Genomic DNA, 26,671 nt, shown 5'->3' on the forward strand with positions numbered 1-26,671 from the left:
AGTACTTTAATATCATTTCAGTGACATTGACTTACTCTTGTGTCCAGCTTTTCAGGTCTCCCTATGGGATGGGCCCAGGAGTATGTACTCTGGTCTATGGACAGAAGTCTTCAACAGATCTTCCAACATCTGGAATGTGCAAGGTCAGGGAAGGTCGTTTCTGGGAGGAGGTTGGGTGGTGGAAGTTTTTGTTTTTGTCTTAAGTAAACTCTACTTGAATTGAATTGAATTCTTGAGATCAAGAATTGCATGCTCTACCAACCGAGCTAGCCAGATGCCCCAAAGGTGGTAAAACTTTTAAGAGGGAGGGAGGAAGAGACCGAAGAAGGGAGGTAGTAGAGAGGGAAAGAGGGAGGGAAGAAGAGAGGGAAAAGAGTGATTGTTAGTTGGTTGCTCATTTACTTAGTTTGGGCAGTGGGGATAAATTCTGGGTCCAAAGGTTTAGTGCATGGATCATTTCTGATTGGAATGGAGACCCATACCTTCCTCTCCTCCTCGGAGAGGAATTCTTTACTTAAGTAATTGATATTGGGGAAAACAACCTCTTTTGTTGTTATTGTTCTTCCTCAGGACAAAATATTTCACATTTGAAATAGCCATTACCTTTCCCTCTTCCTACTTTTTCCTGCCCCAAAGCAAATGGAAACTTTTCTTTATTTCCTAGATCAACTCTTATGGAATTCTGTTTGCCTGAATCACAGGATACGACTTCTTCCTCCACCTCCTCTGTGCTTGTGGCTCGGGAGCCTGTTCTACCCTGTTGTTGCTGTAGGAAGGCAAAACATTCTACGAATGACAGCAGCTCCTCCGGATCATTATGCAACAACTCCAGCCTGTCCCACCTTTCCATCTTTTCTAAAGGAACAACCCGGCAAATACAGAGCCATAGTTTACCTATTCTACCCCAAAACCAGTCTTCCATGTTCAGGAACCAAGGCACAGCCCTGCCTCCTCTTCAGCTCTCAGAGTTTGGGAAATCAAAACTTCTACAGAATTTGGCAGCTCTTTCACCCTTAAGATCCCAAAACTCTTTTATCAACTCTGTGTTCGAATCCCCAGATCTCTGCCAACAAGAAAAAACAAAGAATGGGGGAGAGAGCAAGAGTCATTTGACATTGGATCATGGGCCAGATTTTATTTTCACCAAGGCAAGACCATGATTCTCGGGGTGGGCTCCAATCCGGCTCTCTCCTTTGGCTAGGTGGGAGTTAGAGGGACATATGGCTTGGAAGGTTTATACTTTGAGGGAACAAACAGTGCCTCTGCCTGTAAGGGAATCATGGGCAATGCTGAATTATTTAATTGAGGCACAAGGAGGAGTTCCCAAACCACAGAAACCTCAAATCCAGGTCTCTATGCCCATTCATCAAAGCACTGAACAAAGTCTCTACAATAAATTCCCAAACTGTCCATCATTTCAGCTCCATGTGAATACTGGAGTGGAATCTGGATCAAATCGAACAGAAACAAAAATTTCACAGTCACTTATCCCAGGTAAGCAGCCACAACTTGGGGATGGCCCGCAAATCCTTGAATCCAGGCCCTTAGTTACATCATTGGGCACTCCGCTTCCCAAAAGTTTAGGAGCTGATGTAATTCCAGAGAAAACCACTGGACTGCAGAAGGAGCCAAAACATGTTCTAGAACTTAATATAGAACAGAGGGTCATAGGTCTTCTGGAAAAAAGGATTCAGCAGCATAAGTCCCACATGACTCATGTGGAATTGACCCCAAGGCTACCATGTCAAGTTACAGAGAGCATAAAGGTAACTCCTTTAGCATTACTTCAAGTCATGGCTTCAAAGGGGATGATCCCAGAATCGCATTCAGAAGTGATAGAATCTGTGGGTTTGTTCCCACAGCCACCAGACAAAGTTGGGAAACCAATGGAAACCACAAAAAAAGCGAGTGTAAGCACTAAACCATCCTATCAAGTCACTAAACCAGTGGAGGTAACACCAAGTGCTCAGCATCAAGTTATGGAATCCAAGATGACCTCCAGACCCCTGAACCAAGTCACAGATAATGTGACGGTAACTCTTGCAGCATTGCTTCAAGTCATGGATTCTATGGGGATGATTAATGAGTCACATCCACATATCGTAAAACCAGTGGGAATAACCCCAAGAACACCATCTCGAGCCATGAAATCAGGGGAAATAACCATATCATTGGACCATAAAGTCATACCATCAGGAAAGATGCACCCAAAGGCACAATATACAGTTGTGGAAACTGTGGCAATGACTTTTGGGGCACATCCGGAAGTTACTGAATCAGTGAATATAACCTCAAAGCCACAAAGTCAAATCACAGGACCAGTGAAGATTCCTCCAGGGCCAGTATGTCAAAATACAAGATCATTGGAAATGATCTCCAGTCCATTGCATCAAGTTACTGATTACACGAAAGTTACTCCAGTGGCACTATTACAAGCTATGGATTTCATGGGAATAGTTCCACCAGCACTGCCACATGTTATAGAATCTGGAGATTCACAGTCTAAAATTGCAACTTTGGCCCCAGGAGCAGCTCAACCAGTTAGTTTGACATCTTCTAGCTCTCCTCCTACTATTGGTCCACCTGGAGTTGTAGGATCTGTGGGTTTACCTCCAAAGCCACCACTTAAAGTCACAGAATCAGTAGGGATGATTCCAATGCCATCACATCAATCCATACATTCTTTAAAGGTAACTCCAGTAGCACTGGGGTCATCCATGGGAATGATCATAACACCACAATCACAAGTTGCGGAAACTCAGGATTTGCCCTCAAGGCCAGTATCTCAAGTCAGGAAACCTCTGGAGTTGACTCCTGGGTCATGGATTCAAGTGCAAGACTCTGTGGAGATGACTCCACAACCATATGTTCAAGGCACAAAAACTACAGCATTAACCCCAGGGCTACCTCATCAAGTCATGGAATCTCCAAGTTTGACCCCATGGCATCAGATCTTAGAATCTTCAGAGATGAGTCCAAGGCAAAGCCATCAAATGATGGAAACTATGGGGTCAGCTACTGACCCCATAACCAGAAATCTGACTGAGTCAAAACAGTCACATCATCAAATAATGGAACATTTAGGGACAGCCCCAAGATCACTGGGTCAAAAGAACAGCATCTAAGGAAATGAGCCAAAAGCCACTGCATCAAGTCACAGAATCTGCAGTAATGACCACCACATCTCTACTTCCAGGTGCAGAATATTTGAGGGTGAAGCCAATGCCGCAATTTAAGACTGTGGATTCTATGAAGTTACCCCCAGGATTGCACAATGTAACATCTATAGACATGACTCCAGGTTCGGTCCCACAGATGGTGAAATATGGACAGCTGATCCCGACTGTGAGCTCTATAGAATTGGCCCCAGGACTTCAACTACAGATTGTAACATCTAATGAGTTGGCTCCTATTTCACAGCTGGAAAGTGGGAATTCTGTGCAGTTAGCCCGAGAGTTTCAGCTTCAAGGTGTGAAATCTATTCGTTTTACCCTAGGAACACAACAACAACGTGGAAAATCAGGCACCACAGTTGCAAAATAAGAAATTCCTAGATTTGACCCACAATTCACAGTTGCAAGGTCTGCAATATGTTCATTTGGCCCTACCACCGAAGTTTTCAGATACACAAGCTGTGGAGCTGATCCTAAGACGACCACAGGAAGAGAAGAAATCCATGGAGTTTTCCCCAAAGCCATGGTTACAAGATGAAAGATCTAAGGAGACATCCCCAGTACTATTGCTTAAAAATGTGAAATTTCCTCAAATGGTAGAATGTAGAAATGTGATTCCTGAAACACAGGTGGGAAGTATGAAATATGAGGAGCCGATCTCAGGGGCACACATTCAAGGAGTAAAATCTGCAGAGCTGAACCTCAAGCCAAATCATCAAGCCACAGAACCTGAAGGATTAACCCCATGGCATCAAGCTTTGGAATCTTCAGGAATTATCCCAGAGCCAGGATATCAAGGAGCAGAAGTAGAGTTGACTTCTGGCCCTTGTCACCACAGGAAAGAATCTATAGAGTTGACACAATCATCTTTAAGAAGTACTCCAGCGCCATTGAACCAGACTTCAGAATCTATACAGGTGAACTCAGTGCATTCCAAGGTGCTCTTGAGACAATGCTCCAAGGCATAAAAGCCTTGGAGACTCGAATGCCTCAACACATAATACAAGAAACTCCAGAGTTAGTACCAAGATCAGAGATGCAAGGAATGAATCCAGAAGTGTTGAACCCAGAGTCCCAAAGTATGAAGTTCGTTCATCTGAATCTAGGACCGTATTCTGAATTTATGAACTATAAGAAGTTGATCCCAGAACCTCAATTTCAAGGTGTTAAATATGTGCTGCTGACCCCAGAACCACAGCCCCAAAGTACAAAACCTGAGGAGTTAACTCTAGATCCGTTAATGCATGGCAATAAAGTTGTGGATTTAACTGTACCACTGGAAGTAACTGTACCTGAAACACACATACATGTTGAATCGAGGAAAATAAGCTTGGAACCACATTTACAAGCAATGACATCTTTGGGTCCAACTTCTAGACCACGGCATCAAGACACAGCATCCGTAAAGTTAGCTTCTGAGACCTGGCCACAAGAGGAGGAATCTGTGAAATTAATCCCAGAGCAAGTCACAGGAACTACTGGGATGATGCCCAGGCCATATTTTCAGAATTTTTCAGAGATGAATCCGGGGCCAGGCCATCAAGACATAGAAACTGCACGGCTCTTTTCTGGGGCTTTGCTCCAAGTAGCATTAACACCAAAACCAACAGATAGAATCTACTGTAGATAGATACTGTAGATAGAATCTACAGGAATGACTCTAAAGCCACACCTTCAAGTTACTGAGCCTTCAGAGATACCCCTAAGGTCAGAATAGGAGAACACAGAACCTTTTGGGTTGGCATTGTCTCAAGTTGTACATATCCAAGAGACGATGCCAGTGCCATCATATTCAGTAAAAGGATCCCTGGAATTGACTTTAGGACCACAAATCCAATATGAGAAATCAGAGCCACTATGCAAAATTTGAAATCTGTTAAGTTTACCCGAGTCATCCCCAGTAGTGGTGGGACCTAAACAATTTATCGCAGGACCAAAACGACATGTTCCGGAGTTGACCCCAGAGCCACAGTTCCAGGGAGTAAAGTCTATGCCGCTGCATCCAGAGCCACAATTACAAGATGTGGAATATGTTAATTTAATCCAACAGCCAGCTACTACTGGAATGGTAGAATCTGAGAAGCTGGTATAAGAGCCAATACTACAACGTATAATATCAGAGGAATTGACTAAGGGGGCACAGCTTCAGGGTATGAAATTTATCCCAGGGCCACATTTGCAAAGTGTCCGATTTTCAAATTTACCTCCAGGACCACTTCTTCAAGGAGAAAAACCTGTAGATTTCATCTCAGGGTCCCCACATCATAGTGTGAAATCTGATGCACTGACCCCAGGTTCCCCAGTGCAAGAAATCAGATTGTCAGATTTTACCCCAGGGCCAAAGCATCAAAGTGTTACGTCTGTACAACTGTCTCCAGAACCAGAAACTCAATGTATGAAATCTGTGGAACAAAACTCAGGACCACGCTTGCAAGATGTCAGATTTTCTGATTTGACCTTAGAACCAAAGCATCAAGGCTTGAAACATGTGCAATGTATACCGGGAACACAGCTTCAAGATATACAATCCTTAGGATTTGTAACAGAATCACCTTTGCCATTAAGCCAAGGGCTCTTGAGTGAAAATATGAAAACTCTTCCGTCTATTGAAGGATCCCAGTTTCACAGCATGCAGTCTATGAAATTGACCTCAGAACTACAGTTTCAAGTTGTGAAGTCTCATGAACTGAACCTAGAGGGCCAAGGCAGCAAGATGTCAAATTTTCTGAATTGACCTCAGGGCCAAAATTTCAAGGTGTCAAATTGGGGGAGCAAACCCCAGGATCACTGTTTAAAGGTGGAAATTCTGTAGAGATGACTCCAGAATTAGCTTTTCAAGATTCTAAATTAGCAAAGACGTCTCCAGGGCTTCAAGATATAAAACAGGTGGGGCTTACGCCAGGGCCATGGTTACAAGATGTCAAATTTTGTGATCTGACATCAGGAACTCAACCTCAAGGTGTGAAATCTTCAGAGTTAAACGCAGGGCCACAACTACAATATGTGAAATTTTTTGAGTTGACCCCAAACCCAAAGATGCAGGGAGTAAGATCTGTGGGGTTGTCCCTAGGGCCTCAAAAGAAAGTGGTCAAGCCTGATAGGCTAGTACCAGAGACACTGTTTCAAGGCGTAAAAAATTTAGGGAGGGACCAAATATCCAACTTAGAAGGTAACATTTCTTATAAAATTGTCTCCCAGCTAGAGAAACCAGATGAAAAATCTATGGGGTTGACTCCTGAGTCACAGTTGCCAAGTGTAAACTATTCTGAGTTGGCTAGAAGAACACAGTTACAAGGTATAAAATCTTCTGAATTGATCCAAGGGCCAGGTCTGGGGGGTATGAAACCAATGGAGCTGACCCCAGACTCAAAACTTCAAGGTGTAAAATCTGAGCTGTTGACCTCGGAGCTGAAAGATGGGAAATCTGTGGTCCTAACTACAGGGCAGGGTCTAAAAGGTACGGAATCTACTTTGCTAACCCCTAGTCCACAGCTGGAAGCTGAGAAATCTATGGAGACAACCACAGTGCCATGGATAGACTATGCCAAACCTGTGAAAAGCACCCAAGATACCAAGCTTCAAGGTACAACTTCTCACTTGATTCTGCATGCAAGAATTCAAGACTCCAAAGCTGTAGAGTTGGTCCAAAGAACCCAACTGCAAGATGTGCAAACTGTGGAATTGAAATTTGAGCCCCAGATGGAAGGTGAGAAAGCTGAGCCTTTTGCACCAGGGCCATTGCTCCAAGGGTCTGAACTGCAAGGTGTGAAACCCAAGGAACTGACTTTAGAGCCACAAACCCAAGATAGTAAACTTGTCGACAGTACCCCGTGTTTAAAGCATCCAAGTTTACAATCTGTAGAGGAAACTCCAGATCCAAAGCCGCAATGTGTAAAATCTGTAAAGTTGACCCCAAGGCCAAACAAACAGGAAGTAAAATCTGTGAAAGTGACCAGAAGATCAAAGTTTCAAGGAGTAAAAACTGTGGATTTAGCCCCAAGGCAACAGTTTCAAGAGACGGCACTCATGAATTTAACGTCTGGGCCAGAACAGGATGGCACGCTATCTGTAATCTCACCAAAGCAGCAATGTGTGAGTTCAGAGCAGTTGAAGAGAGGGGCTAAGTCGGACGATGGGCTGTCTTTGGAGTTAACTCCAGAGCTAAAATTTAAAGGTAAAAAATTAGTAGACCTCAATTTTGAGTTACAGTTTGAAAGTATGAAATCAGACTTGACTCCAGAATCAAATATTCAAGGTTTAAAACCTAAAGAATTCAAACCTGAACCACTTCAACCACAGTTGCAAAGCATAAAGTCTCCTAAGTTGACCCCAGGGGCACCACTGCACCAGATTAAAGGCTCAGAGTTAGCTTCAGAGCCACCGCTTTGTGTAAAAACCGTTGAGCTGAAACAAGAGCCACTGCTTGAAAGTATGAGACGCATTCAGTGGATACCAGGACCTAAGTTCCAAGCTGTGAAATCTGTAGAGTTCAATCTCGGGTCACAGTCTCAAGGTGTTAAATCTGTAGGGTTGAAATCTTCGACACAGTTAAGAGATGTGAAGTCATCTGAATTGACTCTCAGGTCCAAAACTCAAGGTGCGACATATACAGAGTTCAACCTTGGGCCACGGTTGCAGAACATGAAAACCCCTGGGGTGCTCCCAGGAACACAGCTGCAAAAAGGGAAGGTTTTGGCATCAACCTCAGAGCCACAGCTTCAAGATGTCAAAACTACTGAGTTCAAAAAAGAGCCACAGCTGGAAAGAATGAGGTGTATCCAGTGGATGCCAGGACCTGATTTCCAAGGTGTGAAGTCTATAGGGTTATAGTCTCAAGGTGTCAAGTCTCTAGGGTTGAAACCTTTGATACAGGTCAGAGATAGAAAGTCATCTGCAGGGGCGCCTGGGTGGCTCAGTGGGTTAAGCCGCTGCCTTCGGCTCAGGTCATGATCTCAGGGTCCTGGGATCGAGCCCCACATCGGGCTCTCTGCTCAGCGGGGAGCCTGCTTCCTCCTCTCTCTCTACCTGCCTCTCTGCCTGCTTGTGATCTCTCTCTGTCAAATAAATAAATAAAATCTTTAAAAAAAAAAAAAAAAGAAAGTCATCTGCATTAACTCCAAGGCCAAAGCTCCAAGATACACAATCTTCAGCATCACTCCAGAAACATAAGCTTCAAGACTGTGATTGGAAACCTTGTCGACAGGTTAGAAGTGTGAAATCATGCGAGCTGACTTCAAGGTCAAAGCTCTGTGATATAAAATTTATGCCATTGAAATCTAGGCTTTGCATGCATGATAGGAAATCTACTAAACTGACTGCAAAACCAAAGCTTCAAGAAGTGAAACCCTTACAGTCATCCCCAGGAGCACAGCTTCAGGGTGTGAATTCTCTGATGCTTATGGAAGATCCACAGCTTCCTGGTGTGAAATCTGGGGTATTAAGCCAAGGGTCACAATTACAAAGCAATACAACTAGAGAATTGAACTCCCCCTACACTTGACAAGCACGAAGTCATCTGAATTGACTCTTCAGACAAAGCCTCAAGGTGTGAAATCTGAGAATTTCAACTCTGGGTCACAGTGGCATGATCGAAAACCTTCTAAGTTGTCACCTGAGATAAAGCCCCAAGATAAGACATTTACTGAATTAAATCCAAGTTCACAGTTGAAAGGTATAACATTTTCTAAACTGATCACAGGAACAAAGATTCAAGGTACCAAATGTACAGATTTCAACCTTGGGCCATTGTTACAACATGTGAATTCTTCTGAAAGGACCTCAAAGACAAAGCTTCAAAATGTATAACATAAAGAAAGCTCTGCCAGTCCCCAGGTGGAAGTTGTGAAATCTTCTGACCTGACCCTTGGATCCAAGCTTCAAAATGTGCATTTGGTGTTCAACCCTGACCCACAGTTTCAAGGTGTGAAATGTTCTAAATTAAGCTCAGAAACAAAGTTTCAAGATGTGTAATCGGTGAATGTCAAACCTGGACCACAGCTGAGAGGTGTGAAATCTTCTGAATTGACACAGGGGACAAAACTTCAAAAAGTGAAGTCCGTGGACTTGAAGTCAGGCCCCCAGTTGGAAGATATGACATCTTCTAGGTTGATCATGGGTATAAAGTATCAAGATGTAAAATCTATGAATTTCAAGTCTGGACCACACTTGAAGGATGGGAAATCTTCACAAATGATCCCAAGGGAAGAGCTTCGAGGTGTGAAATCTGCAGAATTGAAAGCTAATCCAAAGTTACAAGGTGAGAAATCTTCTGATTTGACCCTGGAGGGGAAGTTTTCAGGTATGAAAGCAGGCCCACAGTTACAAGATGTGAAATGTTCTAAGTTGATCATGGGTATAAAGCTTCAAGATAAAAAATCAGCAGGGTTTGGTTCTAGATCACACTTGCAAGGTATGAGATCTTCTGAAGTGATCCCAGGGTCAAAACTTCAACAAGTGAAACCCTCTGAGTTCAACCACGGTCCAAAGCTACAAGGTGGGGAATCTCATTTAATTCAGATGAGGAAGTTTCAAGGTGTGAAGTCTGTGGAGTTCAACCCCGGACCACAGAGACAAGGTGAGAAATCTGATTCGAAGCTAGAGTGCAGGCTCCAAGATTTGAAATCTGTTGAGTTAAAACCGGTTCTGCAGTTACAAGGTGTATAATCTTCTGAGTTAACCAAAAACAAAGCTTCAAAGTGGAGAATCAGTGGAGTTCCTTACCAGACCCACGTGGCAAAACATGAAACCTCTTGAGTTGACTCTAGATGCAAAGACCCAAGATGTGAAATCTTTGGGGTTTGAGTCAGTCCCACAGTTACAAAATAGGAAACTGCCTATGTTGACACCAGGATCACACATTCAAGGCATGAAATCTCTGAAATTCAGCTCTGGGGCAACGTTGCAAGGTGCAAAATCTCCTGAGTCTGTAAAGCTTCAAATAATGAAAACCACAGAGGTCAACCAGGACCTAGGGTTCCAGGTCGCAAAACCCTCTGAGTTAGCCTTGGAATCAAAGATTTGCAATGTGATATCTTCCGAGTTCAATGCTGGGAAGCAGCGGCAAGAAGAGAAGTCTTTTAAGTTGAAACCATGGCCAGAGCTTCAACGTGTGAAATTAATTTGTGGTATACAACCCTGGACCACATTTGCAACATATAAAATCTTCAGAATTGTGCAAAGAGACAAAGCTCCAAGATGTGAAATCTAAAGACTCCAATCCTGAGCAACAGTGGCAAGATGTTAAATCCTCTGAGTTATGCCAGGGATCAAGGCTTCAAAGTATGCCATCCTTCAAGTTCAATCCTGGGCCACAGTTACAAGAGATAAAACCTGAGTTGTGCATAGACAGGAAGCTTCCATATGAGCCATTTCTGGAAACGAAGCATCAGCCTAAATTACAAGGTGGGAAATCCTCTGAATTTAATCTAGCCCCACAGCTTCAGTGTACAAATGTTAGGGACAAATTCAGTACAGGACCACAATTGAATGGTGTAAAATCTGAGTTGAATTCTGGGTCAGAGCCTCGAGGTATAAAATCCCAGGTGTTCTGCCCTGGGCCACCTTTGCAAAATGTGAATTCTTCTGCATTTATTTCAAAGCCAAAACTTCAGTGTGTAAATTCTGTTGGATGCAAATCTGAACCACCCTTGCAAGGTATAAACCCTTCTGTATTGACTTCAGTTTCAAAACTTCAAGGTACAAAGTCTTCTGAGTTGAGTTCAGAGATCCCAAGGGAGACAACTATGGTGTTCAACCTTGATCCACATTTGCACGATTTGAAATCTGAATTGATTCCAGGGTCAAAGTTTCTTGCTATAGCACCCATGGAATGCAACCCTGAGCCACAGATGAAATGTGTAAATTCTTCTAAGTTGAATCCAGAGCCAAAATTACAATGTGCAAATTTTATGGGGTGCAAACCTGGGCCACCTTTGCAAGGTGTACAATCCTTTGAATTGACTTCAGGGACAAAATGTCAAGGTCCAAGATCTCAGGTGAATCTGGGGTCCAAGAGTCAAACTGAGACATCTATGGTGTTCAGCGCTGAACCACATTTACAAGATTTGAAATCCAAATTGATTCCAGGATCAAAGTTTCTTGCTGTAGCACCTATGGAGTGCAACCCTGGTCCACAGGTGAAGTGTGTAAATTCTTTGGAGTTGGATCCAGAGCCAAAAGTACAATGTGCTAATTCTATGGGGTATGAACTTGGGCCACCTCTGCAAGGTATACAATCTTTTGAGTTGACTTCAGGGGTTAAATGTCAAGGTATGGGATCTTTTGATTTGAATCTGGGGTCAGAAGTTCTAGGTATAAAATCTCTTATGTTCGGCCCTGTGCAACATTTACAAAATGTGAAACGTGAATTGAGTCCAGGGACAAAGTTTCAAGGTATAACATCACAAGAATTAAACTGTGCCCCGCAGCTGCAAGGTGTGAATTCTTCTGATTTGAATTTTGGGTCAGAACTTCAATGCATAAATGCTATAAAGTTTAATCCAGACCCACAGATGCAAGGCATGAAACCCTCTGACTTGAATCCTACGTCACAATATCAAGGTACAAAATCTATTCTGTTCAATCCTGGACCACATTTGCAAGGTGTAAAATCTTCTGAGTTAATCCCAGGGGCAAAGTTTCCAGAAATCCAGTTTTTGGAGAATCACTTTGGGTCACAGCAACAAGCTGTGCACTCAGTGTTCACTGTAGGCTCTTCGCTGAATGGTATGAAATCTGTGTTATTTTTACCAAAGCCACTGCTTGAAGATGTAAAGTCTGTGAAGACGAACAAAGAGCCAGTGTCTTGTGGTGGAAATTCTGTGAAACTGGCTTCTGGCTCTGAGCTGCAGGACTTGAAATGTGAGATGTTTGCACTAGAGCCATATTTTACAAAAGTGAAATCTGTGGAGTTAAATCCAGGGCCGCATCCTCAAGGTATGAATTCTGGGGAGTTGCCCTCACACCTCAGGCAGCACAGTGAGAGATCTGTGGTGTTTGCACCAAAGTTGTGTTTTCAAGATGTGAAATCTCTGGCGTTGAAACCAGGGTCACAAACTCAAGATGTGAATTCTAAGGATTTGATTTCTTGCCTCAGGCAGAAATCTGTGGTGTTTGAATCAGAGCCATGTTCTCAAGATCTGACACCTTTGAAGTCAAACCTACAGCTACAGCCTCCAAGTGCTAATTCTTCAGGGTTTCCATCATGCCTAAGGTCACCAACCGTTAATTCTGAGGTCTTTGCACCGGAACTATGTTTTCAAGATGTGAAATCTGTGGAGTTGACAGCAGGGTCCCCACAGCAAGGTATGAATTGCCAAGAGTTGACTTCAGGATTGCAAGGTATGAAATCAACAGTGTTGGCACCAGAGCCAACTAAGAAGTTCATACCAGGACCCATGTTGCGTAGTGTGAAATTTTCAAATTGTCCTCCAGAATCACAGCGGACAAGGTGAGAAACCTTTGGAGTTTACTTCCAGAAGCAAAGTTGCAAAGTATAAAACAATGTGACATTGTCTTCAGCATCTCTGCAACAAGATATGAAATCTGTAGAGTTACTACCAGGATCACTGCTTCCAAGAACAAAATCTGAGGAACTAACTCCAAGAGGAGACTATCAAATCACAGACTCCTCTGAGATAATCCCTAGGCAGGGCATCAATTTGAAGAAGGTGCAGAGATGATCCCAACACCAAAGCCTCAAGAGTCCCTAAATCTGTGAATCTGGTGATCCAACACCAAAGCATCAAGTCTCCAATCTGTAAATTTGATTTCAGTACCAATTTATCATACCACAGAAAGGTTGGCATATCAAGGCAATGAACTGTAGAAAAATCTGTGGGGTTAACCCCAAAGTCACAAGGTAAAACCATGGAATCTTCGAGGAGTGCCTCTAAGGCTAGATCTTCAAGTCCCAGAATCTGTTCATCTGACTCATGTGCTAAGGAAATCAAGGCGCTGAATCCTTAGAATTACACCTTAAAAAAAAATCCCAGAAACTCTCGAGTTACTCTCTCAGTCCACGGCCTCAGTTAAGGATTGGGGATCCTATACAAGGCTCGTGCAGGAAGTTACAGGATCTGAAGAGATGACACCAGAGCCCAAGCATCACACTACAGAAACTAGGGGGTTGACCCCCAAAGCAAGGCCAACAGAGAGGAATTCCTTGGCATGACCCCAAAGCAATAAGTAAAATCACTGGATATACAGAGAGCGCTCCAAGGCCCTATCCTCAAGCACTAGCATTTGCGGAGGTGATCTCGCGAGAAGACTGTAAAGGGAAGAATCAGAAGCACTGACTACAGAGTCATTACATCATGTCCCAGAATCTTCAGAGATGACACCAAGACTAAGGATATCCAGTTCCTGAATCTTGGGACTTCAACCTCTAAGCAATGGCTTCAAAGGGAGGAATCTTTAGATTTGTCCCCAAGGCAAACAGGTCAAGCTACAGGACATGCAGAATCTGTAGAGCTCACATCTGAGACACGGCAGCAAGGGGATGGACCAATGGGGCTGAACAGTCACAGAATCAAAGTATGAATATTCACAGATAGCTCCAGGACTACAGGGTCAATTACAGAGCTTATGAGGATTAGTCCAAAGCCGCTAGATCAAGTCACAGGATCTACAAAGACACAGCTTCAAGCTGCTCAACCAATAGGAATAACCTCAATAAGCCCCCCAAATTTGTTGAATATGTGAAAGTGACTCTTGGGCCACCGCTTTCAGGTTGTAAAGTCTGTAGCATTAACACCAGGGGAACCTCTCAAATGGTATACTATGTTGAACTGACTCCAAAGTACAAGATGTGAGACCTTCTGAGTTATCTCAGGGCTATGGTTGCAAAGTGTAAAATCAAAGGAATTAACCACTGAGCCCACACACCAGATTTTGGATATAATACATTTGACAGGCTTTCAAATTGTAAAGAGTGTGTTAATCCCACGGCCACCACTTCAAATTGTAAAATCGAGGAATTAGCACCACTACCAATTCCTCAGATTGTAGAACCATAGGATTCTCCTTAGGATCAGCTACTTAAGTAATGGATTGTTTGGATTCTCCCAAGGCCACATCTTCAAGAAATGTAGAACCTGTAGAACTAACTCTGAGGCCAAATACCGAAGAGAAATCTTCAGAATCACTCTCACAGCCAGCATTTTCTTTGGAGGAATTTACAGTGTTCACTCATGAACAAGGGCTTCAGGCTGTGAAAGGAATGGGGATAAAAATAGGGCCTCCTCATTTTGCTACTGAAACACCCACAAAAAAAAAAAAAAAAAAAAAGGGCCTCCTCAAATCATGGAATGTGAGGATTTGAATCTAGTACAGAATTTGCATCTAGTACAGAATAGGGAATCTGAGGATTTTATTTCAAGAAAGGAGTTACAAATAGGGAGTTATTTCTCTAGATTTCTACAGAACTCTTCAAACTCGCTCATCTCAAGCTCTGTCGAAGCATCTGAATTAGGAAGCCTTTGTGATCTGGAGATACCAGAAGTGTTGAGGGCCTTGGATATAAAAAACTTTGGGACAGATATTTTGCAGTCTGAAGAATACTTTATAGACCCTACTATGATACAAACTTCAACCCTTCCCTTGTCCCTTCACAATCAACCCTCTGATAAGATGGCTAACATTGTAGAAATCCCACATTTTGAGATCCCAGGAGTGGGTGTCCTATCTAAGAGGACTGATAAGAAGCAGGTGGAGAAGCTAGAGAATTCACTCCAGTGCCTATCCCAACATCCACTGCAAAGCTGGAGATCACCATCTAGGACCTTCCAGTCAGGATCAGGAACTCAAAGAGGCCTTAACTAGTCTGTCTTGAGCAGACAACAGAATGTCTGAGAGAATCACTCTTGGAAACAGTGACTACCCAGAAAATATCTCTCCAAGATGCTAGGGTTAGGGAATGTCTTGGGAACCACTATGGAAAGGAACCTTTGTTCTCAAACATATTTAACAGAAAGAGCCACTGCAGATATCTGTCAATCTATTCAGAATTTATTTGGGGTTCCTGCGGAACTGATGGAAATTTCCAAGAGTCTGCTAGAGAAGAGTCGAAGTATTATTTCTCAGACTTCAGTGTCCAAAAACTACATTCAGAGACACACTTCCTATCATGGTCACGAACAAAGAATAGCCTTAAGGATGTGGACACGTAGCTCCATGTCCTCCATAATACAGCAACACTCTGGGGCTAGCGTGAAAATAAAGAAAAGTTTGAAGCTTAGTGATATATCCCAGGAACTCATTCAGCACATGCCTGTTTCATGTACAGAGAGCCAGCCTCCTGTCCCAGTAAATTTAGAGTCTTCCTTCAATATAGTTTTCACTAGGAAAGATTCTGTTCCAATGGAAGAGAGTTAGAACTCACAGAGTTCACAGACAAGGATTTTTGAGTCCCAACACTGTCTCAAGCCAAGTTATCTTCCCCAGGCCAAGACTGACTTGTCAGAACAGTTCCAGTTGCTACAAGATCTGCAGCTAAAAATGGCAGCAAAACTGTTAAGGATTCGAATACCCCCCAATGTACCTCCACCTCTAACTTCAGGTCTGGTTTTAAAATACCCTATCTGCCTACAGTGTGGCCTATGTGTAGGACTTAATTGCCGTCATAAATTACAGGGCACTTTGGGGTCTTACCTTCTTATCTACCCACAGCTCCACCTTGTAAGCACTCCCGAAAACCACGGAGAGATTAAGGTGAGTCTTGGCTTTAGGTTGCGAACTAGGAAAAGATCCCAAGTCCCAAAGTACCACAGAAGAGACAGATCCATCACACCGAGGAGTTCTATATCACCATCACTAAGGAAAAGCTAAAGCCTATACTCGAGCTTCCAAGAGTCCTACTTCTACAATGGATTTCCAGTCTGTATCTTCCCAGTCTCCTGATCCTGTACAAGTCCACATCAGGCAAAGACAGTATAGGAGCCCTGCCCTAGCAGGAAAGATGACAATTAGAGGCCAGGGCACTATGAGTTCACTCAAGTTCACTCTCTACCAGAGAGTGACTCTGAAAGCAATCAGGATGAAAAATGGGCTAAAAGGAGAACCAAAAAGACCCGTAGTTCAAAATACCCAAAGAAAAAGAATCACTACGGGAGGCAGAACATAAACACAAAGTTCTACACAAATGGTAGAACCACAATACGGAGTTCTTCTCGGGATTTACCAGACCAGTTAAGAAGGAAGAGAATGGAGCATCTCAGACAACTACTGCCTCTTCACAAAGACAATCTAAGAAATCCTCCCAACCCAAATTCATTCAACGGCTTTTTCAAGGTCTAAAGCAAGCATTCCAGACAGCAGGCAGAATTATGGCTTTTGCCGGAAGAGAAGAGAAACTCACACCCAAGAAGCGAAACCACCATAGCTTTGTAAGGGAGAGAACCCCGTGTAATTCCTCGGAAAGGAGCCATCGCAGTCCCTCCGAGAGGCGCCATCGAAGTCGTCCTCGGAGGAGACATCACAGTTCCTCTGAAAGGAGCCATCAGAGTCCCTGTGAGAGGAGATGTCGCAGTCTCTTTCAGAAAACTCATCACAGTCCGTTGGAGGTGAGAGGACACAGCCCTATTGAGGGAAGACAGCACAGGCCCTCTGAGAGGAGTGGTCGCAGTTCCTCAGAACTCAATCTAGTCCCTCTGAAAGAAGTGGACGCAGTCTGTGTGAGGGAACAGACACAGTCATTCTGAGCAGAGCCAACAGAGCCACTTTGAAAGGCGCCAGTACAGTTGGTGTGGGAAAACCCATCTCAGTCCCTCTGCGAGAACCCATCACAGTCCCGCTAAGGAGAGACTCAAACACAGCTGCCCCAGGGAGAGGCTCAGATATGGTCTGTCTGAAGATTGCAAGGGCTCCTCAAACACGTCTCATAGGGACCACACACACAATACTCCCAAACAGGCCAAGTTTAGAGGCTTGAAGCTAACAGATGAGAAGAGATTCGTCCCATTATTCACTGACTGGCTCAAGCCTTCACCGACCTGCCCCTTGTCTGGCTGCTTTCCTGCTCAGCCACTGCCTCGGATACCTGCACCCTCAGCAATCAAAGAGCCTCTAAGCCCCTCTACCAGGGGGGAGGGAAGGGCGGGGAATGGGTCTGTAATTTCTCAAGATAATAAAGGGGCGATAATTGATCTCCACCTAGAAAGACCACTCTTCGTGCTGGAGGGAGGAACGGAGGGCTGAAGGGACATTGGGTGTCGCGCAAAGGAATGGAACGTGAGGAAGGGGCCCTGAAGCCACGTTTGGGGCTCCAAACCCCACCTACAGCTTCCCGGGGCGGGGTCTCAGAGGAGGGAGTCCTGTCACGTGACTCACTCTGGCCCTAGCCCCCCCGAAGCTGCCAGCAGAAGTAGAAGTAGAAGTTCAGACCTGGGATCGGAGGCTCTGACTCCACACCCCCCTCAAACTCCTAATACCATATTTCTCTGAATCAAAGATGCATCATTTACTTATTTTTTGTTATTTTTGTTTTAGCATGAGTCGGGGAGGGGCAGAGGGAGAAGAAGAGCGAATCTAAGGCAGATTCCGCACCCAGTGCAGAGCCCAATGCAGCACATGATCTCACAACCCTGAGATCATGTGCTGAGCCGAAAATTAAGAATCAGATGCTTTACCACCAAGTCACCCAGGTACCCCAGATACATCATTTAAAACTTCACATGCAGGGGCGCCTGAATGGCTCAGCGGGTTAACCCTCTGCCTTCAGCTTGGGTCATGATCTCAGGGTCCTGGATCGAGCCCAGCATCAGGCTCTATGCTCAGCAGGGAGCCTGCTTCCCCCTCTCTCTCTGCCTGCCTCTCTGCCTACTTGTGATCTCTCTCTCTGTGTCAAATAAATAATAAATAAAATCTTTAAAAAAAAAACCAAAAACTTCACATGCAACCCAATTTCTAAGATAATAAAATGTGATTATATATATGTTTAGGAATTGATGAAACCTACTGACTTGGCTTAACCGGCTAGATTCTTCTTTTTAGGGTCTTCTACGTAGAGGAGGAGACTCTGCTTTCTTCCTGGCTTCCATCTGGCCCCAGCTCTGGTCTCTGGATTTGCCCTTCCAGCTCTGGTCCCAGGTCTACCGCCTCCCTCACAAAGCCTCCCTCCCTCTCGGTCGAGACCTCACCCTCCTCTGAACTCCACTTCAAATCACATCCTTTAGTTTTCACCGAGGTACTCAATTAGGTGAGCGACAGTGGTGTCCAACTTGCCCCAATTTCATGGTGTTAGGGGTTCCGCCTCAGATCCCCTTTTATAGTTTTCATAGTTCTGGCTCTAGCATCTAGCAAGCACTCAGCAGGTACCTGAGTGAAACTGAGAGGCCCAGGAGGAAAAAGCAATGTCTGAGGAGCAATGCTGGCTGTGAGAGCGATCTGGGAAGTGGACGGCCAGGAAGGGTGGAGCCTGCCTCACCTTCATCCAGCACTTTTCCACCAGGCTGCTGCTGCCTGAGTCCCCACCTTGAGGTAGCAGTCGACGGCACGGCTATACTCTCCAGCCTGCTCCCACTGGCGAGCTTGGTCCACGAGCCCCTCCATGCCCCTGAGATGAGAGTACACGTGACCAGAACAGGCTGGGCAGCTGTGGTCCTATCCTGTGCATACCTTGTGACCCACCCTCTCAGCCCTGCTACACTTGCTGCCTCCTGGCGTCCTACCTGGCCCCTTTCTTGGTAGCCTCCCTGCTCACACTCTTCCTGCAGAGCCTCCAGCTGGACCCGGCACATAGTCCTTGCAGATCCACAGGGCATCACTCCATAATCCAGCCTCCTGCTCAGATTTCCAGGTATCAGGAAGGCAGAGGCTGGAATGACACCTTCCCACTGCCACACGGGTGCTCGATACTATGGGCCACGGATCCCTAGGTCCTTGGAACCTCTCTTCCTTCTTGTCTCCTTCCCCCTCTCCAATGCTAACTCTCTGGATCTTTCCCAGTAGTATTGGTTAGTGTAGTGCTCTGTGGGTTCTTACACTCTCTCCCCCTCTCCCTCATGGCCCTGAATCCAGGTGCCCTACCTTATAATAATTGAGGGCCAGGCCCGTCTCTGGGCCGAAGCAGCAGCCCTTCTGCTTTCTGAAAGTCCTTCTCCTCCAAGGGTCCCCGGGCCTGCCCCACAAGCACCTCGGCGACACTGTCAGGATCGTGAGCTCGGCCACACGCTGAGCTGCCTCCCAATCCTGGTTATGGACGAACCTGCTCCCAGAAGAGGACACGGGAGGCTCAGCACAGGACTGAGGCCTCAGTAGTGGGAGACAAACAGCCATGTCAGAGGGGGTAGAAGATTTATTGGTACTAGGTTCAGGTGAAGGTGGCAATGCCAGGTCCTGGGGCTGCGGCTGGGAGGACGAGAGTAAGGAATTGATGGGTAACTCACATGAGGACTGCTTCCTTGGGCTCACCAGCCCTGATGAATTCAGCTTCGGCCTCTTCAAATTTACCCTGCAGGGACAGAAGGGCAGCCACACACGATCAGAAGCAGATTGCCGTCATGGCAGCGGTGAGACAGGAGGAGGTCCAGGTCAAAAGCAAGGGAGAAGGAGCACATCCATACCTCATCCTCCAAGTACATAGCATATCGGAGATGAATCTCAGGGATTCTGTGCTTGAGGGCCAGCCGGGAGAGTTCAAAAGCAAATTCAAATGAGCTGAAATGGAAGGTGTAGGTAAGGTCTGCCTACTCGGTACTTTCATTTTATAAGAGGGGGAGCAGGACAAGAGAAATCAGAAGGGTAGAGACGGGGCCGGAGGGAGGGAAAGGACAGACTGAGAAGACAATCCATATGAAGTGACACAGAAGCGCACAGACACGTAAAGGAGGACGTGGGTCAGGGACACTTGGAAAAGCCTGTGCTTCCTGCGACCAGGGGCATAAAGAATGGGATGGGGCGCGAGGCAGGGGACCGCAGTGAGCCTCACAGCACTACTCTGCTCGTGGAGCAACGAGGCTCCGGGTTCTCCACCACTTCCTCCTGAGCCATATTTATACTAGCAGAAAAACTGTCTCTCTAAAACATTAAGACTACCCTCAGCCATCTGACTCGATGAAGGATTATTACTGGTCTTTGTAACATTTGCTTAAGAAAAGCTCTTTTTGCATTTAACAGAAGCCCACTTCCCTTACTCAGAAGTCAATTACTGGCTTAGTGCACCTTCGCTTTAAAAGCTCTTCTCTCTGGGGCACCCGCCTGGCTCAGTCTGTAGAACGAGGGACCCTTGACTCGGGTTGAGTTCAAGCCCCACACTGGGTATAGTAATTACTTAAAAGGTCTTTTGAAAAAAAGGAAAAAAGCTGATCACGTTCCATCTTCTTAGAACAGCTAAACACTGTTCTGAGCCCCCAGGGAACAGGGGCAGAGCTACTGATTCATTCCTTGCCTCTCCATCACGTTCTTCCAAGGATTTCTTTACTCCTGCTTCCGTTTTCAGAAACACTTCTCAGCTATACAGCCATTTTCCTTGTCTATGTAGAGGCACTGTCTCGAAAGGGGCCAGTGGAGAGAAGCCGTGGGGCCTTACCAGTTGTCGGCGGCGTGGCCAACGGCAGCTTCCAGGAGTCCGAGCTTAGGAAGCAGTGTCACTGCGGACTCTCCTCCCAGGCTCTTTGCCCACAGATAGTCCACGTGCTTGTGGGCCTCAGCTCCTCCGTGAGCCTGGGCCACCTGTGAAGCAAAGCCATTTGGCAATCCTCCCACGCAGGGCCACAGGGCTGCTCCCTTCCCCCCTCTGACCGGACTGCAGCTTTGACAAGGGTCAGGTCTTTCTACTAGAACAGGGAGAGGGCTCAGTTTTGGGGTCTGTTAGCTGCTCAGGGTCCAAGGATGGACTTCAGGTAGTCCACAGACCCCTTCTACCACATGTGAAATTTTGCCTGTCGGTATGGACATTTTTCAGAAAGACCCACGACCAGTTCAGAATGCGTCACTTGAGAGTGGGGAAGAGGGACAGGCGTGTCCCCAGAGTGACCTGGACTCCTTACCGTGTAGGCCTCCTCCCAAAGCCCATGGGACCGGTCCATGTTCACTGTTGCCTTCCACTCCTGAGCCTCGAGGTAGTGATACTCGGCCTCCTGCAGTCGGCCTTCAGCCTCCAGCTCCTGGGGAAAGGAGGGTCAGGATGGGGCGAGGGGGACGGGGAGCCTGTTCGGGGAAGAGATGGCCGAGACCGGAGAAGGGCTCATCTTGCCCAGGTATAGGTGTGTGTCACTGAGGAGATCTGGGTGGTGCTTCCCTACCAGCTGGATCGTATCATCATCCAGCTTGTGCTTTTTGAACATGGTGATGGCAAGATCAGGCTCTTCCACTGTCACGTAGAGCCTGGGGAGGGGAGAGACACCCGGGGCCTCCTCGACCCAGATTCCTAGCATCACTGCCTTCTAGTCAGACAGGCGCGCATCCTCAGACTGCACCCCTCTCCCCGCACGCCTCCTCTGGGGCCACGGCTCACCTTTCTGCCTCCAACTACTTGCCCTGCTTCATCCCTGAGCCTGGGTGATGTACAGCACTGACACATCTTCCAGCCTCATGGCACTTCATCGCCAGCTGTGCAGACACACAGAGCCCCAGTCGCCTCTGGCGCGCTTCCGAGGGGAAGCAGGGGGGCTGCAGAGTGGCCAGGGAAGCGTGACTTGGGGGTGACCTGTGTTCCCAGCAACTCTGAACCTTTCCCACTAACCAAAGGGCGTTTGTGTACGGATGCTTTCCTGGTCAGGTCCAGGGGAATTCCACGGACCATAAGAAGCAAAGTCAGGACTTATATTCTGCTCAGGCCAAGAAAGGCCACGAGGCTGCCCTGTGCTGGCGCACATGTTCCCATTCCATGCTCCCGCCGTTACCCACCGGGTTCTGGGCGCAGGCAGGGAACGAAGTTGCCACTGTGACTACAGCTTGGGGAGGGCATTTGGGGCTCCCAGCTCCCAAACCCTTCTGCTCGCTTCAGAATTACAGGTTTGGAACAAGGGCCTCTTCATCCTTGCCTTTCCCTGGGCTAGGTATCCAAGGGCTCCAGACTTTTCTATCTTTTGGCTCTTTCTCAGCTTTCAAGGAGGCCAGTGAAGAGGGGAATCAGAGCCCAAGGAAAGTGGGGACGGCCCCAGGGAGGTGGAGCCCTCGGACGAACCACACCCGCTTGCTTGTGGGCTTGCTCCCAGAGGCCCGCCCGAGTGTACATGTCTACTGCATCTTCTGTTCGGTCTCTCTTAATGTAGAGCTCCTCCGCAATCTGTGCTCCAGACAGCAGATACAAAAGGCCGGGAGCAAGAGCATTAGAGCAAGAGTGTTAGAGTGGCCTGCAGAGGGGAGAGCAAACCTCAGCTGGGGTGACGGGGAGGGGACGGGACCCGACCCTTAGTCCACAACACAGAAGAAAAGAGGGCTATCGGGTCTCACACCCTCCACTGTTTTGAAAAACAAAACAAAACAAAAAAAACAGCCAAAACCAGAATGGGGACAATACAACAGGCAGTTTAAAAGGACCTAAAAGGACCTCGTGCTTCTGCAACACAGGGCAATTCCACATTGGAACTCCCATGGAGTTACATAGGAAGAGAGCTGGAGACTCGCTTTATAGATCTGGAGAGGGGCCTATGTTATGTGGAATGAAATAAGGGAAGTAACTGCTTTCTTCTCGCTCAGGGTGGCTGGTGCTGCTGGACCCGAAGAAGGATTTGGTGAGGGGCCGCCCCCACTTCCGGTTCTGGGTTTCTCTTCTCATTCGGTACTGCATTGCCCCAGCTCCAGCAAGGGGACTTTCCTCACCTCATACTCCTGCAGAGACACATAGTGTTGGGCCATGCGGGGATAGTATTTGGTGTTCCGACAGTGTTCCGGTCCTGTAGATCTAATACATAAATGGCCTTCTTCCACTGGCAGGCGCCCAGGGCAGCTTCTATTGCCTTAATGGAGCACCTGGCAGAGCTGGGAAAGGCATCCGAGCCTATGAGGCAAGAGGAAGACAGGTAGAGGTAGGGAGACACCTCAAGCCTACTCCAACCTACATGGTGCCATCTCTCTTGGAGCCTCGGTGCCCTCACTTGCCCCATCACCTCGGACCTCACACCCAGTCACCTTTGCACCCCTCTACCTGGCTTCAATGTAGTGATTAATGGCTGCATCGAGCTGCTTCTGCTGCACCAAGTGATCCCCCAAGGCCTCTTCCAGTCTCACCACTTCACTGGAATGTCAACCGAGCCAGGTCCACCGCGGCCAGGGACAGAGAGGGCACTCAGCGAAGCCTTCCAGGGATGGGGACTCAGGGAAATGCTGGTGTGGAAAATAGGTGAGAAGTGGAGGGATGGAGAATTGAGCCGATCCACCAAAACAGATGCACAAAATTGGTGCAGGGGGACTATTCAGCAAGACTCTAACAGGGAAGGCTGGGTTGTCCGGGCAGCACCTTTCATGAATGTGCTGCCTTTACAGTAGCACTCCAGGGCCCTGCTCTGGGTTTCGAATCTTCTCAAGAGATCACCTGCCTGTTGACACATACCACATGACTACAACAACAGTCCTACTACACTAAGAATCAAGTATCAGCCCCCAAGGTAGAGACTCAGCCACCAGTTCTGGGGGGCTATGCACTCCAGGACTCCCCTGGGTAGGAGGGAGGCTGAGTCCTGGAGAAGAGGGACAGGAACGGGAAGCCAGCCATACCCCTTTCATACAGCTCCCCTTGATAAGGGCTGCAGTGATGTTTTCTACCAGCTCGGTGTTAGCTAGCAGTTCCTCCCGGGCCAGCACCAGTCGGGCAGCTTTGGCAGGGAGCCCGGCTTTGAGGTAGAGGCTGATGGCTGCTAGTCCATTCCCTTGGCTCTCCTGTAGCTCACCGGCTCGCTCCTCTTGCTGTGTGTCCATCGGCCACTGGTAGTAACTCCGGTGCAGCTTCTCCAAGGCTCGGTGCCCCTGGACATTGAAGAGAGGCAAGACAAGTCACCTCCACCTTCCTGTGCTGCTTCCCAAGCTTCTCCAATCCCACTGTAACAACGAAAAGCCTCCTGGTCACCAACGTGCCAACTCCCAGCCCGGCCCTGTTCCAGCTCCTATAGCCTCCTTGGTAAGAAGAGGCTTCGGATATTGGTGGAACTGAGCTGCGAGCACCATGGAGAAGACAGACCTGGTAGTACCTTGGCCTGAGCCACAGCGATACACTCATCCCAACGGTGTAGCTCCTGGTACATGTCCATAGCCTTCGCAACGGCATTCTAGGGGAACCCGGGCAGAGGAGAGAGGGACACCAAGAAGTGAGAGGAGCACCAGGGATCAGCAGGCTATCCTCAGTCCGGGTATGATGCCAGCCCAGGGGGACTGAAAGCCTCACCCTTGACTTAGGCACAAGCAGTGGCGGATTTATCAGGAAAGCAGAAGGAGGTTAAACCCCAGGGCACCTTATTTGCATAGGCCCCTTCAAAGGCATTATTTCTTAAGGAGGGCTCCTCAAATTCTATCAGCTTCAGGCCCCACAAACCCTGGATTTGCCTGTGTGCACAAGCACGGCCAGGGCAGGCTCTGGGGTAGGGGGGAGGCGGCAGATGGGGAGGCAGCAGACAGCTTATAAAGACATAACTGTAAGGACTAACGCAGAGCAGAGCCAGAAGGAAGGAGTGACATTTTAGCTGCATAAACCTTTCTAAAAGCTCTTCCCCAGGGCTCTCTCCTCCCCTCAGGCTGCCTCACTCCCCCTCCTGCCCAGCTCCCCTCTTCAATCTGGTCCCTCTGCTCCATCACCCTGCTCCAAGAAGATCATCTCAGCCAGCTTGTAGTTCTTCTCCAGCATGGCTAGGCGAGCTCGGACCTGGTAAAAGTCCATTCCTTCTCCACCCTGTGGGGGAGGAAGAAGGCTCTGGTTATCCTGTCAGCACTGCAGGAGCCATTCTGACTATTGTGGGCTTATTAGACAGGAAGGCCACAGAGACGAGGAAGCTAAAAGACCAGAAAGCTGAAAACCTTCATGGGGCTTAAAGGATGAGGTCTGGCAAGCCATTCCAGAGCGGTCTGACTCAAAGGTGGAGGTGGGCTGTGCAGAACAGAGTGCGTGAGCCATGGCTGGAAAGCCAGGGGTGGTGGGGCTGCGCGTGAAGAGAAATCTCAGCTTGAGAGACTGAATAATTCAGGAGGATAATACTTGCATATTCCCGAGACACTTGGTCTGCAATCTCAGTGTTCTCATGCAGGAATCGAGCTTTTGCTACATGGCCCAAAGCAGAAAGCACCTACAGGACGGAAGCAATCATGGTAACAGCAGTATCACTGCAGGATCAGCGCGGACGCACCGGCCCAGCAGCCGTACACTGAGCCTCGGTAAAGTGCCGCACGCGGTTTCTGCCACTAGAGACACGAGGGGATACGACGGATGAGGGCCTCGCTCTCAGGGAACTTACTTTCTGGGGGAAACAAGTAGTTAGTACGCAAACAAAGATATTCCAGAGAAAGAAGAGTAAAACGGAATAGCGCGACAGTACATATAAACCGTAACGGAGGGGGCTAGTTCAGCTGGTACTCAGAGAAGGCCTGAGGAGATGACATTTGTGCCAAGACCTAAATACAAGAAAATGTCAGTCACGCAAGATGGGGAAAAATTATTCCAGGCAGAGACAACAGCGCATGTAAGGTGCCATGGCAGGAATGAGTTTGAGATACTCAAAGGGCCCAAGGGATGCCAGTGTGGCTGGAGACTAACGGGCAAGTAGGTACCTGGAAGATGAAGGGGGCAGAGGCCAAATAGTGTAAGGAGTTAGGACACGCCAAGGGCTGTGGATCTTATACTAAGTAGAACAGTAAGCTACTGGAAGGTTCTGAGCAAAAAAAGGACACAATCTGATTTATGGTATAACACATGATTTCAGCTACTGTGGGATGAATGGATGGTAGGTGTGTAAGAACAGGATCCGTGAGACTAAGAGGCTGTTGTGACACTGCAGGGAGAGGTGTGGTCTGTTCTAGGCTGGACAGTAAGAGCTTCAGGATGTGTTCTGAAGATGCTGGGTCAGGGCCCTAGGACCAGCTGGTCGTCCAGCTGTGGGGCCGCAGGAAGGGAAGGACCGAGAGGACTCCTGGCAAAGCAGCAGCAGCTGACGCTTACTGAGCACTGAGAATTCTCCGACTTTCTTCACTGCCCCATGATTCTTCTTCACCACCCCAGGAGGTAAATGCTATCATTCCTCCCATTTACAAAGAGGAAATTGAGAAACCAAGGTTAGGAAAGGCTCACTTAACCCACGGCTATACAAGCTGTTAAATGGAGCCAGGTAACTCGAAAGAGTCTAAAATCCCAAGACTGTCCTACTAACTACACTGCTATGCCGCATTCGGAAATACACGTCAACACCTGGACGGGAGGGCATGGGTGTTAAAACTCTAAGGGGTTCCTACATAGGGGAAGCAAAAGCAAAAAAAATCTTATAAACTGGGATGGAAGAATGTTTGGAATAACTACCTGGAAGGTGTTGCTGGTTGTAATGGCAGGGGACTGGTGCCTTAGCACTGGGAGGAGCGTCTCA

General features: G+C 47.1%; 4 protein-coding genes and 2 pseudogenes across 4 annotated transcripts; 5 read left to right on the forward strand and 1 right to left on the reverse strand.

The window, feature by feature from the left end:
- The first annotated feature begins 453 nt into the window (after nucleotides 1–453).
- LOC125108790 (uncharacterized) lies at nucleotides 454–6,458 on the forward strand. Its single transcript, XM_047745131.1, has 2 exons — nucleotides 454–3,196; nucleotides 6,343–6,458. Exon 1 carries the CDS (start codon nucleotides 1,221–1,223, stop codon nucleotides 3,123–3,125), a length of 1,905 nt encoding a protein of 634 aa, XP_047601087.1. The 5' UTR covers nucleotides 454–1,220; the 3' UTR covers nucleotides 3,126–3,196; nucleotides 6,343–6,458.
- Nucleotides 5,065–8,005, forward strand: LOC125108792 (uncharacterized protein C2orf16-like). Its single transcript, XM_047745138.1, has 2 exons — nucleotides 5,065–5,383; nucleotides 6,496–8,005. Exons 1-2 carry the CDS (start codon nucleotides 5,326–5,328, stop codon nucleotides 8,001–8,003), a joined length of 1,566 nt encoding a protein of 521 aa, XP_047601094.1. The 5' UTR covers nucleotides 5,065–5,325; the 3' UTR covers nucleotides 8,004–8,005.
- A 269-nt stretch (nucleotides 8,006–8,274) lies between these two features.
- Nucleotides 8,275–9,147, forward strand: LOC125109779 (uncharacterized; the record flags this gene model as incomplete). The annotated part of the gene is given in 2 exon segments (XM_047746932.1): nucleotides 8,275–8,659; nucleotides 8,662–9,147. Coding segments are annotated over 2 exon segments (702 nt in total), but the record flags the coding sequence as incomplete, so codon positions are not given.
- LOC125109780 (uncharacterized) lies at nucleotides 9,055–10,889 on the forward strand (annotated as a pseudogene).
- A 107-nt stretch (nucleotides 10,890–10,996) lies between these two features.
- On the forward strand, nucleotides 10,997–12,197 carry LOC125108793 (uncharacterized). The gene is given in 2 exon segments (XM_047745140.1): nucleotides 10,997–12,127; nucleotides 12,129–12,197. Coding segments are annotated over 2 exon segments (1,200 nt in total).
- A 2,037-nt stretch (nucleotides 12,198–14,234) lies between these two features.
- LOC125109781 (intraflagellar transport protein 172 homolog) overlaps nucleotides 14,235–26,671 on the reverse strand; it is a 35,191-nt pseudogene continuing 22,754 nt past the window's right edge.

Source organism: Lutra lutra, chromosome 9 (assembly GCF_902655055.1).
Source record: "Lutra lutra chromosome 9, mLutLut1.2, whole genome shotgun sequence".
NCBI classification, from domain to species: domain Eukaryota; kingdom Metazoa; phylum Chordata; class Mammalia; order Carnivora; family Mustelidae; genus Lutra; species Lutra lutra.